Source organism: Mya arenaria, chromosome 10 (assembly GCF_026914265.1).
Source record: "Mya arenaria isolate MELC-2E11 chromosome 10, ASM2691426v1".
NCBI lineage: Eukaryota > Metazoa > Mollusca > Bivalvia > Myida > Myidae > Mya > Mya arenaria.
This window is the reverse complement of record NC_069131.1, coordinates 50,662,546-50,679,173: the sequence shown is the minus strand read 5'-3', so window position 1 is coordinate 50,679,173 and position 16,628 is coordinate 50,662,546. Positions and strand designations below refer to the sequence as shown.

The 16,628-nt window shown below is 35.0% G+C and overlaps 2 protein-coding genes across 4 annotated transcripts; one reads left to right on the top strand and one right to left on the bottom strand.

The window, feature by feature from the left end:
* Positions 1-5,049: 5,049 nt before the first annotated feature.
* On the top strand, positions 5,050-5,673 carry LOC128204787 (uncharacterized). Its single transcript, XM_052906192.1, has one exon. It carries the CDS (start codon positions 5,050-5,052, stop codon positions 5,671-5,673), a length of 624 nt encoding a protein of 207 aa, XP_052762152.1.
* A 1,383-nt stretch (positions 5,674-7,056) lies between these two features.
* Positions 7,057-15,231, bottom strand: LOC128205940 (protein draper-like). 3 transcript variants are annotated; one of them, XM_052908007.1, is made up of 7 exons: positions 15,091-15,231; positions 13,516-13,597; positions 12,467-12,561; positions 10,759-12,069; positions 10,437-10,539; positions 10,244-10,308; positions 7,057-9,936 (listed from the first exon to the last, which is right to left on the bottom strand). In XM_052908007.1, the coding sequence occupies exons 4-7, from the start codon at positions 11,996-11,998 to the stop codon at positions 9,785-9,787; spliced, it is 1,560 nt and encodes a 519-aa protein (XP_052763967.1). In that variant the 5' UTR covers positions 11,999-12,069; positions 12,467-12,561; positions 13,516-13,597; positions 15,091-15,231; the 3' UTR covers positions 7,057-9,784. The 3 variants fall into 3 exon arrangements, with proteins under 3 accessions (XP_052763967.1, XP_052763965.1, XP_052763966.1); XM_052908005.1 differs by having other exon boundaries at positions 10,759-12,561; XM_052908006.1 differs by having other exon boundaries at positions 10,759-12,561; positions 13,516-13,593.
* Positions 15,232-16,628: the final 1,397 nt, after the last annotated feature.

The window sequence follows — 16,628 nt, the reverse complement described above, 5'->3', positions numbered from 1 at the left end:
TTTTGTCACTAAGCTAAGCGGATATTCATCGAGTACTCTGGTTTCCTTCATAATAAAAGAACATATTAGTGTAACATCGTCTCAAAAAGAATGATTAATATAATGATGCAAATGCTACATGTTAAATCGTTGTAAAATAGGTAAGATTAACCATAAATGGAAATACTATGCAAAAATAAAATGAGATACATACGACGCAACTGATCGTATTCCATGTATCAACTGACCATATCCCATGTATTAACTGACAATATCCCTTGTTTCAATTGACCCTGTCCCATGTATCAACTGCCCTTATTCGATTTATCAATTGACCTCATCCCATATATCAATTGATCCTATCCCATGTATCAACTGACCATATCCGATGTGACAATTGAACCCATGCCATATACCAACTGACCCTATCCAATGTATCAACTGACCATATCTGATGTGACAATTGACCCCATGCCGTATACCAATTGACCCTATCCAAAGTATCAACTGACCATATCCGATGTATCAACTGACTCTTCCCCTTGTATCAACTGACCATATCCCATGTTTCATATAACAATATCCCTTGTAACAACTGATTATACTCCTTGTATCAACTTACCCTTTCCCATGTATCCCCTGACCATTTACCATGAAGTTCTGTTATTAAATACATGAATAGTGCCATGGTTGTAGGTGTAGGGGTTACCTGCAATGAGGACTGGCTATCTAGTACCAGCTCTAAAACAATAAGTGTATAACATGTCCAAGCGTTTCAAAAGTAACGCCGTGAAAGCATCGCCATTATTGCCAATGTTTGCTTGTCTTTGTGGACTCTCATATCACCTTTTGCCCTTATTTTCTCTAACTGTATTCCCAAACTCTTTAAAAAAAATAATATATAGCACAGCATACTCTTTTTACAACACTTTATTTAATATTATATTCGTGTTGTAATAGACAGCCATTTTTGTAGCGAGTGTAAATGTTTGGCAGCGATTGTTAATGTTTGGTAGCGATGATGAATGTTTGGCAGCGATTGTTAATGTTTGGTAGCGAATGTAAATGATTGGTAGCGATTGTGAATGTTTGGTAACGATAGTGAATGATTGGCAGCGATTGTGAATGTTTGGTAGCGATTGTGAATGTTTGGTAGCGATTGTTAATGTTTGACAGCGATTGTGAATATTTGGTAGCGGTTGTGATTGTTTGGCAGCGATTGTTAATGTTTGGTAGCGATTGGGAATGTCTGGCTACGATTGTTAATGTTTGGCAGCGATTGTGAATGTTTGGCTGCGATTGTTAATGATTGGTAGCGATTGTGAATATTTGGAAGCGATTGTTAATGTTTGGTAGATATCGTGAATTTTCCATGTGTAATCTTTTATACTGAGAGTGCCAAAGATTTCATATGAATTGCGACCAATTAGCAAATATACGCTAGATATGTGTCATGTTTATCACCACTTATGTTATTGTTTATATAATGACTGATATAGAGGATATGTGATGATTCAGTGTAAGATTGTATTTTATTTCACGCGTGTTATAAAAAAAGCCTTCCAACGAGAGCAAGATAAGATTGGCCTAAACTGCATTTTGTCGAAATCCCAAGAGAGTACACTTGACTAGTTCCTTTTCACGAGTTGGCCTGATGTTGTTACTTCTGTTATAAAGTTCAGGCAAATGATCCATAGGTTTTCGACATAGCTGAACGGTCCAACAATCGAGTTTGAGAAAATGTTTAATTGGAATTTCTCAATTACAAAAAAATAGAGGGATAGTAGTTTGAATAAATATGTTCGTATTATTTCAACTGAAGGTGGACGTTAAATGATCTGTTTTTGTCATGGCCGACATACACTTGCTTAACACACTTTTCGTGTTCAAATTTTACAATAACATTGTTGAATACTAGGCATCTACAAGTCACGTTACTTTAAATTAACAAACAGAAATCGTTTGACGTACCAGCTACAGAGATATCAATGCAAAACACTGGCCATGTGGTTTAAGAGCAGAGGTCTTTTAAAGCAAGCGTCTACGACGCACAACAAACAAAAGTCGGATAAGTCGGTCATAGTTCACTTGTGGCAAGAGGAAATCAGCACCAACGTGACCCTCTGTAAACTATAAGATGTAGATTATTATTCCTTACCGTTGCATGAACAAATATATTTGTACAGATTATTATTCCATGTTACACTTGCATTATAAAGTCCAGCACAGAGCTTCAATCTTTAAACATATTTAATGATTAGATATAATAATACAGTATAATGTATTTTTGTTTTAGATCTAAACAAATTATTTGCCGTGTTTCTAAGAACACCATTCACCGTCTATGAAGTAATCCCTTTCCAGGTTGGAAATTAAGCACTAACTTAACACACATAATCTAAACCAGCATGCACAAACTGTTAAGCGAATCACGCAGTCCTATTCAAACTATGCCATGAAATTCATCCTTTTGGACTATGTTAATTTTTATTTCCTTCTAGGCAAATAACGTTGCTTAGGACTCATTTTAATACCATGAAACGCATATAAAAATACACCCTTGAATTTCAGTATGTTGTCCTAATATATCCCCAAATAAGATATAACAAACAGAAGAGAAAAACTGTTTCAAGTCAAGATGACATTAGTAAACAAAGACCTCAACCTCTAAGCCACGAGAACTTAAACAACGGAGGCGGAACTTATGACGTTTTAGTTATACATTGATAACAGCACGTGAAAATGTGAACGAGACGATGACGAAAATATGTTCAATTATCAGGTCTAATCAATTTTATCATATTTTAATAAAGAACTGTGTCGCACTGATTAGATAGTATGTACGGTATCCGTGGTGGTTATCTCTATCGGTAAAGCACATGCCTTGTAAGCAGGTGTCCCGTGTTCATTTGCCGGACTGGCACTACATTTTAGAAAATACAAAACCCGCAAAACAAACAAGCAAATCTCAATAAAATTTATGTATTGCCTTATAAATCCACAACATATATATTACAGTGAGTTAAGCTTCACAAAGAATTTAGATCTTACTGACGGTTTAGAACTTTGTCTTAAGTTTTATTGTAAATCATATGAATGTGTTTTATCTTTAAGGAAAATGCACATTTGCAAACAAGGGTTAAAACACATAACGAACAAAGTTAAAGACCCTACTGAAGCTCAATAATTACAAACAGTGGTCAGAATAAAATTGAGATGCTGCAATCGATTGCAAATGCATCAATATATATACTCAACTAAGAGTATTGCGACAAATATTTGTATATTATAAGTCCGATTCTTCCTCTTTCTGTTTATGTTCCAATGGTGACAGCAGTTAGATCACCTTCATAATTTGACAACGACAATACTATATTGTAAAGAATGACAAGGCACCATGTTTTGCATTCGAGGCATCAACGAATGATGTCAACGTCCGTCAACGTCAATTAGTATAAAATCTCGTTTGAAATTTTGAAGAACCGTTGCAAGTGTCCCATCTGAAAATAGTGGTACATACTACAAGGGCAGATTTGTATGTTCTAAGCGGCACTGTCTAACATACCATGTCAATCGTCAAGTTTGTGGAAGAAAGTGGATCTTGAAACATCCAATTTGTAACAAGACTGTTCAACTAACTTAAGTTTTAAACCTTAACTTCGGCTTTTTATCACGTTCCTTGCAATCCATTACCACTATACAAACATTGCAGAACAACGTACGTTACACAAATTACAGACTCAAAGTTCTCGAACACCCTTTAGACACTTACAACATGATCAAGCTTAGCACACAAGTTTTGTTTTGGTATATTTTGTGGTGTATCTTATTTTGAGGAGTTTCGAGATATTTTAATGAGGTTATATTTATGTTTAATCAAGACAAACGTTTTCATGTTGAACAAAATAATTGAGTTATTAATTCTAGTTAATGAAATAAGATGCTTAAGCCTGATATACGTAATATATTTTGAGAAAATTGGGGAATGGATTCTTATGTTCGGTTTACTATTTGCATGATCATATCTATGTCAAATAAAATTAAATCTGCATTTAATTTCACATTCTTGGTCAACTCTTGTTATTCGACTTTACTGATTGTATATGGAAATTACTTTACCTTCGTGACTTTGACGCCTGACCACTATCAATTTAAAAAAATATTTTAACGCTAGTGAGGGTCAACGAATAATATTTCACCAAGGTTTTTGGTAAGGCAACAGGTAAATGTAAACTACTTGTAACTGATATCTAAACGCGTTGACTTTTTTGCATCGTATAGAATCATAAATCTGTTAAATTACGTTGCATAAAGTATAACATTATATTTTATTTCCACTCAAAACAATAAATAATGAAACATGAAATATCTAGTTAGTTTATAAACTATTGGCCATATTCTGAAAAGCCCATAATAATCTTTCACTCTTACAAATGCCATATACTTTCAAAAAGGATACTCAAAGAACCCAAGTAGGAGAAGGAATGAGCGCCACTCAAATGCCCACCAGAAGAATATGGAGTGAACAACACTCAAAGACCCCCATTAGGATATGGAGTGAACAACACTTAAAGGCCCCCATTTGGAGATGGAGTGAGCGATACTCAAAGGCCCAAGTAGGAGATTGAGTGAGCGACACTCAAAGGACCCCATAAGGAGATGGAGTGAGCGACACTCAAAGACCCTCAGTAGGAGATGGAGTAAGCGACATTCAGAGACACACAAAGACCCCCAATAGGAGATGGAGTGAGCGACACTCGAAGGCCCCTATTAGGAGTCGGAGTTAGCGACACTCAAAAGCCACCAGTAGGAGATGGAATGAGCGCCACTTAAATGCCCCCAGTAGGATATGGAGTGAACACCAATCAAAGGCCCTCAGTAGGACATGGAATGAGCGACATTCAAAAGCCACCAGTAGGATATTGAGTGAGCGAAACTCAAAAGCCCCCAGAATGAGATGGAGTGAGCGACACTCAAAGGCCCCCAGTAGGTTATGGAGTGAGCGACACTCAAAGGCCCTCAGTAGGACATGGAGTGAGCGACATTCAAAGGCCCTCAGAAGGAGATGGAATGAGCGACACTCAAAGGCCCCCAGTAGGAGATGGAGTGAGCGACACTCAAAGGCCCCCAGTAGGAGATGGAGTGAGCGACAATCAAAGGCCCCCAGTAGGAGATGAATTGAGCGACACTCAAAGGCCCCCAGTAGGATATGAAGTGAGAGACACTCAAAGGCCCCCAGTAGGAGATGGAGTGAGCGACACTCAAAGGCCCCTAGTAGGAGATAGAGTGAGTGACACTCAAAGGCCCCCAGTAGGAGATGGAGTGAGCGACACTCAAAGGCCCCCAGTAGGAGATGGAGTGAGCGACACTCAAAGGCCCCCAGTAGGAGATGGAGTGAGCGACACTCAAAGGCCCCCAGTAGGAGATGGAGTGAGCGACACTCAAAGGCCCCCAGTAGGAGATGGAGTGAGCGACACTCAAAGGCCCCCAGTAGGAGATGGAGTGAGCGACACTCAAAGGCCCCCAGTAGGAGATGGAGTGAGCGACACTCAAAGGCCCCCAGTAGGAGATGGAGTGAGCGACACTCAAAGGCCCCCAGTAAGAGATGAAGTGAGCGACACTCAAAGGCCCCCAGTAGGAGATGAAGTGAGCGATACTCAAAGGCCTCCAGTAGGAGATGAAGTAAGAGATTGAGTGAGCGGCACTCGTGCTTCTTACCTCTAGACGATAAAAAAGATAACACCATATTTTTTCAAAATTTTCCTTAATGAATTTTAAATAAAAAATGAAATTGGCCAACTGTAAAAATCCTGTCAAAACAAAAAAGAAAGTTTTATGAATAACATATTAAAAACAAGAAAGTAAAGTAATTATATTTTATTGATCGATTATATATATTTTTAAAATATGTTGAAGGTTAAACGTTCATCACAGTTAACATTGTATGTATTAGAAGCCGTTGTAGGTGTAAAGTACAGCGACAGATTTTATATTGCTGTACCATTTTCAGTTTAGTTGATTTACATGGGTATAATTCTAACACGTTTAAACAATTAATGCCATTCTTCATAGCTGGATATTACACCGAAACAATACTAATTAACATTTTAACTGAAGAGTTTTAGTTTAGGATCATTAAAGGATTAATCTCATTCTTTCTGCGATCAATACTTATGTTCACATCGAAAATAAAGATTCATTGCTATGTAAAATGTCCAGTTACTTCTGCAATTGAATATTTGTTCGTAACCAAATGTTAATGACTATGTTTGAATAAAAAGTAGCTGTTTTTTGAAGCTTCGTATAACATTGGTTTAATGAGGTCACACTATTCCAATCGAAACGCAATATTCAAATAAACAATGCCGTCATAACTGATTTACGGAACCAGATTTTAAATCTATATGTGTGTCAATACAGGATAATTGTTCAACGTAGACAACGATAAAATAATTATTTTTACTTGGTAAAAGGTCGTTACCAAATGTTTGACCCCAATATGCATGATGAGATCCGTTAACAAGCTCAATATTACCACAATAATAATGACTGATAATTGATGATGTCATCAGTAAATAGAAATTGACTGCACTTGGTAGGTGATAATTTATTTAAAATCTATACATTTATTGAATTACTAATAACAAAACAATCAATAACCCTAAAAATTGAAATAAGAAAAGGATATATGCTTAATGAATTATTTGTAACAAAGCAACTCTGACACTACATCTGCAAAAACATCTCGGTGAGATTACAGAATATATTCATTAAAGCCGCACTCACACAGATTGAACGTTTTGACAACTTTTTAAAAAAAAAATTTGTCTTTGAACGGGCCCTTTTTGCGTAAAAATCTGCAAACCAGTGATATAAAAATGCTGACAGAAAAAATTAGAACGCAGATTTTCATATTTGAGTTTATGTTTTATGCATTTTTCTTAAACCGTTAGTAACGCTTTTAGCCATACAACATTAATTTTCGAACCGCAATATGTAAATCTTCGATCTGATCTTTTGTCAGCAGTCTTTTATCACTGGTTTTCAGATATTTAGGCAAAAATTGTCTCATTCCAAGACAATTTGTTTTTGTCAAAACAGTAAATCTGTGAGAGTGCAGCTTTTTTGTTATAAAAATAAGATAACAAAACACAGTTAAAAAACTGTATCAGAATGTAAAATATGAAGAAAAAGATAAATACATTTGTTAACAGATTAAAATTTCAAACAAACTAAATTTCAATTCATTATTATTTCAAACAGCCTTCATAAATTCAGTTATCTACAAACATATTTCTCTTTTAGACACTGTGCAGTAAAATGTGCATGTATACGTATATTTTTCAAAAAATAAGATCATCTAGAGTGACCAATTTGTCTTTACTTATAACAAAGACGTTTATTCCGTAACATCTGATGGGAAAACAAAACTGTATAAATAGGTTCATGTTAAACGTTCCAAGGCTTTAAAGGGCCCTGTATTTTTAAGAAGTGTATACTTATCTAAGTGTATGTACATTCAGATAAATTTCCTTTTAAAACCGTTTTTACATTGCTAAACCCCCAGTATGACAAAAATGCATACATTGCCGAAAACACACATGCAACACAACCGAAAGGTTATTCTTAATTAAGCATGCAAACTGTCACAATCAAATTTGCATATTGCGTGACTTACTTAAAGACTTATATGCAATTTACTTCTCTTAATCCTCTTAATGTTTCTTGAACACAGACGATGGTTTCTTTTTGCAATTACAATTTACATTCAACACACACGAACGTATGTTTTAAATTTAGCACCCATATGAATAGAGAATGAGCATTCGAGTCAGTGATACAGTTGGACATTTCCACACATTTCTAAAGCATCTAGTGGACATCGGGATTTCATCAGGCATTATCTGATAATATATCCTAGTTGTATGCGCACTTTTGTTTATCTCAATTATCATAATGGGCCTTTAAAGTATGAAACTGACTTCCTATCATTGACAAATAAGAATTGGGTCAAATGTCACTATTGCAACTGATCTTATAAAGCACTATATTTGTACATGCATATTAAATTTAAAAGCTGTAAGTAACTTTTCTAATGTTGAACTGCATATGCAATAAATATCAAATATGTAATAATTACAATGATAAAATTATATCATGCACCCAGAATTCTTAGTTTGTACAAATGCTAATAAGAAAAAAAAACATTTTAAGGCCAAAGTCATATTTAGGCTATGCTTAGAATAGATGAATCTGGATAAATGCTAGCGATACAGTGTAATGTTAAGTCAAGTTATATGCAAAAACGAGCATCTGTTTCATCTCTATCATTTAACTTCATATTATATTATTTTTAATTCAGTTCACAATTAGTCCGTATAAATAGCCGCTTCGTAGGCTTTGACCATTTTTGTTTTGGCGACTCCACGCGTCCATACTCAACTTTTTTCATAGCCAAGATCCGAACGCTATTTATATCTAGCGTAAAGATGACGCGCACCTGTACACTAATTGTTATTACCCAAACCAGGTACTGCCGGGACCCCGGACACAATGTTCAATATAGGATTAATATAAGCAATTGTTTTGTATGAGTTTTCACACACTATTTAATACGGACTTTTCTTTATATCATTAAGAAAAAGATGATTGAACTACACACATTATGATGCACACATGAAAAATATGCGGTGTAAGTGTATAGGAATGCAATATTTAGTAATTGAAAACCCAATTTTCATTGTCTTTGTATTTAAACATGTGCATTTTTCATTAAATTGTTTACCTAAACCAATAAGAAAATTTAATAATATTACAGATAACGAGGCTTCTCCTATTTATTATAATTTAGTTCAGTGTATCTAACCATGTGATAAATTTGTCATAAATGCTTCATCGGAAGGCAATATTTTGCTTTGAATGTAGTTTTAAAACACATATAACTATACTTTTTCTTCAAAATTTTAAATGAAACAAAGCGCAATCTTCTGAGCCCCGCCTTCGGTATTTTACCAGAGTATAATCAAGAGTTTAGTTTCTGAAAACATTTCGATAAACCTTTTCACAAACAGCTTGATGGAGTATTGTCAAAACATCAGTTTAGAAACAGGTTTATCGAAGCGTTTGGGGAAATTAATCACCTAATTAAACACCTGTAATAGAACGAAGGCAGGTCTCTTTAAGCGGCATTGACTGCGCTTTGACTTTATTTGTCAAAGGTACATTTTTATTTCCAGTATAGATATTCATGCGTTCTCTCTGAGCTATGACTATTTAGTTCACTACATACTTAAAGTACATGTGTAGATGCTTTAATTACGATGGCATGGAACAGCCTCGTCATATGCATTTGAAAAATTATCACGCATACATATTAGGTTAGGATTATTTATTCTTATTATATATAGTACATGTTGACATGTATAAACGACTTTTGCATTGAAAAAAATTATCTTGCGTTTTCTTTGGACTGTGTGTTTAACAAATGGCCACTCTGACAGCCGTCCGTGTTTTACATTTCTATGCTTAGACCTGGTGCTAAGATAAAATATTATTCTCTATACACAGCTCATATATATACACTAATATCGTTGAATTCCGGCGTACTCATTGTATTTTGCTGATCAATTATGTAAATACATCATCTGTAACATTACTTCGAACCATCACGAATACAAATAAGGAGTCTGAACTGGGTCAGGGTTAATCGAACAGAGCTAAACATAGTACCAGCTACATATATTCCACATCATCCTGTTTATATTTTATCGTGCACGCTTATGGTTAGGAATACTGTGTTACACATTTAATTAATAACAGTCTCGTAATCTTCCGTGTTAACATAGTGACGAGAATGCCTCCCATTTCCTTCAGTCGACGTTTGTGGCATTTCGTATTCATGGTTATGTGAACGTTCACCATTTTCATCGTCAAAAATCTCATACGTACTTTTGGATTCTAAAATATAATTCAATTTATTACTCAACGACAAGGTTTTTCCTGCAACATGTTACAACACTTAGACTATAAATGGAAATGATATTGGTAAATGTTACATTCTGTGCACAAATATAACATTTAGTTAACCATTCACTTTGAATGATCTGCCTTAAAAAGTGTTTTCTGCTGATATTGAGACATTTCCTACAGTTGGAAGTATGAGTTACTTTTAAACGTCTTATTAAAACAAGAAGTAAATTTTGCTAAAATTTATAGTAATGTTCATGCTTTACCGCCATTGACAATAAACAAACAGGTATATTACCTGTTTTCGAACGCCCATGTTCAATCGCTGAACGTGTTCCACCGATAACATTTGTCGCACTTTGTCTGTCAAATGAAAGCATATGCTACATAAGAACCGTATCAATAATTACAAATTAATGTTTGGAATGGAATTCGGAATAACAAACGGTATTGCTATTTTATTGAAACTGAATAAAAAAAACAGAGTTTACCTCCTTATTATAACCAGAATCAGCAAAGTAGCTGATATTCCTGCGACAACTCCGACAACAACCATGCCCACGTTAAGTCCAACGTCATCACCAGTCTTTTTAACTTTTGACAACAAACAATAACATTGGATTTAAAAAAACAATGAATACAAGACGAGAAGTAGCTGTTTTGTTATTAACGAAAAAATATATAGGTAAATATGTCTTTCTATTAATCTTTGGATAAAGGAATAACAAATCCTCTGGAAATTTTACTTTTAACTTACTTAAAGTGACAGTATATTCTTTCAACATTTATCGTGGTTGAAATGTGTTAATTTACCTGTGTCACATTTTACTCCTGTGTAACCATCAGAGCAACCGTTCAAGCATTCTCCATTCTCGTTACATTTCGAGCTTATACAAGAAGAACTGCAGGACAAATCACAATTCTGTCCATATAAGACTGGGAGTACACAATCAATACAACCACCATTTATTCTATCACAAGTCTTGCAGAGAAGGTTACACGTTTCTGTACAATGTATACCCCATAAACCATCTTTACAGCCTTTACTACAACTACCATTGTTTGGATCACACGCATTTGCCTTACATGATGATAGGCATTTCATACACGTTCCATTTACATTTGGAAAATATCCGTCTGTGCAACGTAAGCAGGACCCATCTACTTGCGCACATTTGAAACATTTGTTGTCGATATCCGTACATTTCAATGAACAAAACGATCCGTAGAATAAATCTTCACAGCCATTTTGACACCTGTGTCCTGACGAACAAAGTCCGTCTTTACAAGAATTTGGACATTCGCAGCAACTATTCTTATAAGAATAAAATTTCGCATCGATGCATTCATTACATCCCTTGTCAATGCAATAGTTCTGTGCGTGACATTTACATTGTTTATCATGATGCATGTAGTTGTTTATACACGACAAACAAATGTCACTTCCCGATGCACAATTGCAGTTCGGAGGACATATGCAGTTTGTCCCACTAAAATCATTGAAACACGAAGTACATATTAACGGATCATTTTGTGCACATGTTTTGCAGTTTGTATGACAATGCGCTGTACAGTTGTCGCTTGTGAACCCATCCCTACATCCGAAAGTACATTTGCCATCTGATATTGAACATGCATTGTTGATGCATTTATCAAAGCAACGGAGTTGGCAAGATGCCCCATAGAATCCGTCTGTACATAACAAACAACTTTTGCCATTAAAATTAGGAAGACAATTGCAGAACCCATTATCTTTTCCACATGAAGATGTGGTGCAGCCTACAGAGCATTCATGTTCACAATTTGCACCGTATTTTCCTTTTTCGCAAGCATCACAAAGTGAGCCTGTAAATTTTAGCCTACAGGCACATGTCCCATTTCTGCTACAAATTCCATCGCTGCATCCAGAAGAACACATGTTTTTGCATTGTTCTCCAAAATAACGAGGCTTGCATTGATTACATATTCCATTTTTCATACACATACCGTCACTGCATAAACCTGAGCATCTCGTGTTGCAGTCTCCTCCATAATAACCAGTAATACAATCCATGCAAAGGGAACAAAGAAAGTTCTGACGACATGTACAAGTTCCATCGTCATTGCATTCACCATTCTGACATCCTGCGGAACAAGGTGATTGACAGTATGTTGTTCTTCCATAGAATCCATCTTTACATGAATCACAATAAGTATCAGTCGTACATCGGCAATTCCGGTGGAGGCAATCATTTGTACAATTAGTTCCATATTTTCCTTGAATACATGTCTCGCATTTTACGCCCTCAATATTTTCAGTGCATTGACTACAAGTTCCGTCATCAGAACAGCTATTACACCCGACTGAACAGCTCTTACTACAGTTACTCCTCACATCATAAAATGTATTTTTACATTCGTAACATGGTATACCTACATTATGTTTACATCTATAACAGTTTCCATGACAACTGTTTTTACACCTGTGGCCCCATATTGTATCAACGCAGCCATCCAAACAATAATCATCACCATCATTTACCTTAGCCAGAGGTCCACATCGTGCCACTCCTCCTTTACAACAAGCACATCGTGAACCATTGCAGTCTACCTCCTTCCCGTCTAAAATGACAGTCACTGTAACGGAAACATTAAGTACATAATACCAGCATTGACTGAGTATAGATCTAACATCCTATATTGAATACAAATGGGCGAAAATGTCTAACATTATATATTATATAATCACCTCCCTTCTATTTAGGCATCAAATAAATCTGTCAGTAACTGCGTTTTGTTAAAATTTAGAGCAGTGGAAGCTACTGTTGTTAACCAACGGTCTGTTACGTATCTTACGCTCGCTGAGATGATAAACCTTTAAGTTTTCTTTGCGTCTTTTTTTGCGTTAATCTTTAAACGAGTCGACGAGCGCATGTTCATAGAGTACAAACGGTATAGGTCGTGAGTATGAAAGCAACATCAAATTGAAATGAAATTGCTGACGGACGACGTGAGTAAACAGTGGGAAGGTATGTTTTTAAATGTTGTTTGTGTTTATTTCTTCAGAGTTATTGATCATTTTGAGATTTGGAATTTTAGCATTATTAAAATTTGAGGTTTAAATGATTCAGTGTTTATATATCTTCAATATATTATTAATATGTGCGTGATTAGTATAATGATTAATGAATAAACATTGTCAACCGGTTTTATTCTTAGGATACCAACGGTTTGCTTCATTCTAACAAATATTGGACACCACTGTCACATCTGATAAGGCCATTTGGTAATATGGCTTTATAAGGACTAGCAAGCCAGTTCCCGAAGGTGGATGGACAAAACGCCTTCGTATAATGACTGGCCGGCCCTTATAATACCATTTGAGCCTTAAATATATTAAATCTTAAATGTTTGACGGAAATAAGTCTCCTTTACACAGGAAAATAAAGCAACAACATGATGTTAGACTTATATGTGATTTCTTTGAAGCGTACTTAAATAATGAACTTAAATACATATTGGTTCGCAACAGTTTCGAAAAAACAATTATAGTACAAAGTATACCATAAATGTTGCTGAGTTTGTCCTTACCTGCAGTGCATGATCCTACTGTGCTCAGGATTACCCACAATAGGAAATTCAGATTGATCATGACGACAGAACCTCTTCCTTTCTTGCCAATGAAAATAATAATTGTAAAAACATTTGCCGAATACGTTGGGATAATTAAAAACATGCATATAGTAAAAGTAGTCAGATATGTATAATAGCCTTATCTTAAAAAGATAAGTTTTTTTAAAGGATGCATGCTTGTTCGTGATCAAATACGAATGTTTCCGTATATATATGCTAAACATGCATTCCGACATTAAACAAATCCCTTAGGTATTATACCTAGCATGAATTGTAGTTAAATAATACACATGTTACTATAAAAAGTTACATTTGACTATGGAAATTCGTTCTCGCAATAATGATTATCGTCTCCGCTCGTGAGATTATCACGGCACGTCAGGGCGATTATGGCAAAATTGCATGACGAAGACTAACATTTGCACACTGACGCCATTTTATCGAAAATAAAAATGGCCGCCATCTACTTGGTATGCAAACATTTAAACATTAAAAGCTTTAAAGTGATTAAAATGGAACTATCGGTGCAATAACAGTGGAATTTTTTTTTTACATATAATGACACCTTCCGTGTGTCAGTAACGAGAACTACCCGAAACCGTACCGGATGTTTACATTCGGTACAGGTCATAAAGCAGTGAAACAAGGAAAAGTGTTGTTGAAACGTTTTGTTTTACTTTTTTTCCGCTTTTTTTCCGCTGAGAAATGTTTATTATTCCAGCGAAATGGCTAGGGTCATTCAAGCCCAGATTCTTATGTAACTGCTCCTAGACTTGGTTGACCCTAACTGTGCTCACCTATTGAAATGAACATCACATTCAGCCGATATAAAACAGGAAATATTTGAAGAATGGAAAAATTGCAGGACTGGTTTATTCTGAAAACCGGTACGAAAAGGTTTGCTATTTTGATTTCCAGTCACTCGTTATTTTTGCAGCTAATGCCATTCGAAACCATTTTGTTATATCTCAGTTCAAATACTTTCAAACAACATGCTACTTATATGACATATCCTTTATAATTCCACAAAATCACGTTTTTAAATCCATTTGAAATCATTGATAAATGACAAAACATATGTATTATAGAGGATAATACATGGTTGGCCATGGCTTTTGGTTGATAAGTTGTAAGCAATGCCTTGAGATTTAAATAAAAGGTATTTTGATTTATGAAGGACAATCCCAGAAGCAACGTTAACTTTGAGCTTGTTTTAAAGCGCAATTGTAAATGGCAAACAGACGACATTCAACGAGACAGATAGTGCAACAAGGCAACACACTATCATCAGTCGTAATAATATATTTTAGATTCAAACATGATACAGGTCATATGAAATTTGTAAATGACTATGCATATAAGGCAATGTTATGTCTTTTAAATAAACGAACAATCTGGATATGATCAAGTTATTTCAATTTGAGTGTTGATATTGTCACAATAAACGACACTGATCAATACTTAATTTAGCTGGTCATAATCTAGGTCCATCACGTTTATGTCTGATGACAAAGGAGAATTTTGTAGTCTTACCTGAGTATTGAGAATCCTATATTGATATTTCAAACACAATTTTCAGAATAAAATACAGAATTAATATCAACGCGCAATTCCCACCATCATTTTGTAGCCATCGCGTGTTAAAACTTGAGTTAAGCCACGGCGAATCAAAGCTTTAAAAAACTGTCCTTTGTTAACAAATCGGACAATTACATCCGCATTATTTAAAAATACAGAAATCAAAATGGATCGAGGTTAACTGTTTACAGCGAGGTTCAAGAACAACTTAAGGTATAAGATACATTCAAGCTGCCGAATATTTGAAACTGAACTAATAGTATAACATATATTCCACAAGCCGGAAACCGCCTTTTTTAAATTCAGCTAAAAAAATTATGATTTATCTCACTAGCCGAAAAATGCCGATTTCGAAATTTAATTAAAAGTATAATATTATCAAGATAATTTCACCCAACGGAACACCTTCGTCTATGATAAAATTCAACTTATGGTATAAGACATTACACTAGCCGAACACTGCCTATTTTGAAAATCAACTAAAAGTATAAGATACATTTCTACTTGTAATATTACACCATGTTTTAGGTCTCTGCTAATGGTAACGACCTCAAAAACGTTTACGTTAAGGCAGTGCACACTATTATAGTGCGTACACCGTTTGATTCAATACGCTATAACTCACGCAAACAGCAAGACAGCACATAAAATGGAGCAGAATGTTCTAACGCATTCATTTTTAAATTGCTATATATTTTGTCCATTATCTAAAATAATGAAAACTCAGGTTACTTAACTAGTAGCATTATTTCTTCAAAAAAATGGTCGCAAACTATTGAATCGAACTGAGTAAGGCAGCCATGCGAAACAAAAGTTCGAAGTTGTGTATTAAGTATGTTGTTTTATATTACGTTCGTTTAAAAGCCGATATGGTTTGATTACAATCTGGTCTGAACGGGCGCAAAGAAGTAAATATGCACAGGAAAATGATACAAATAGTTTGTCCATTGATTAAACTTACCATCTCCTATATTATTTAAATGAACAAAACAAAAAACTTCTTTTGTACATGGGAAGACAATGGTCCGAAGCGTTTGCGACTTTCGTGGCGATGCGAGCTAAGATGTATCATGTACGACTCTGCCGCCTTTAACACGCTCAGGAATTACACCAAAGTGCAGTTTTCTTATGTTAAGTATGATATTTGCACTATCAAAAAGTATTAAATTTTTCTATTAAATTGTTGAATGTTTGTGTTATTGTCTGAAAATGTCCTACCAAATGCAATTGTCCATACATAAATGATGTCCTAGGATAGATGTCAGAACTGTTTACACTGTGAAAAAAGAGTAGGGGATTCTTTTTTTATTATATGAAAGTTTAAATATTAAGTTGTAAAACATTTGTTTAAATAACTACCGGTTTTTTCAAACGTCATTGCTGAAATCAATAAAGCACATGTACATGCAAACCAGAGTGTGCAAAACAGGAAGAAAAATGATTCAAATTTAACCATTGTTAAACAAAAGTAATGAAACATTGGGATTTTACAT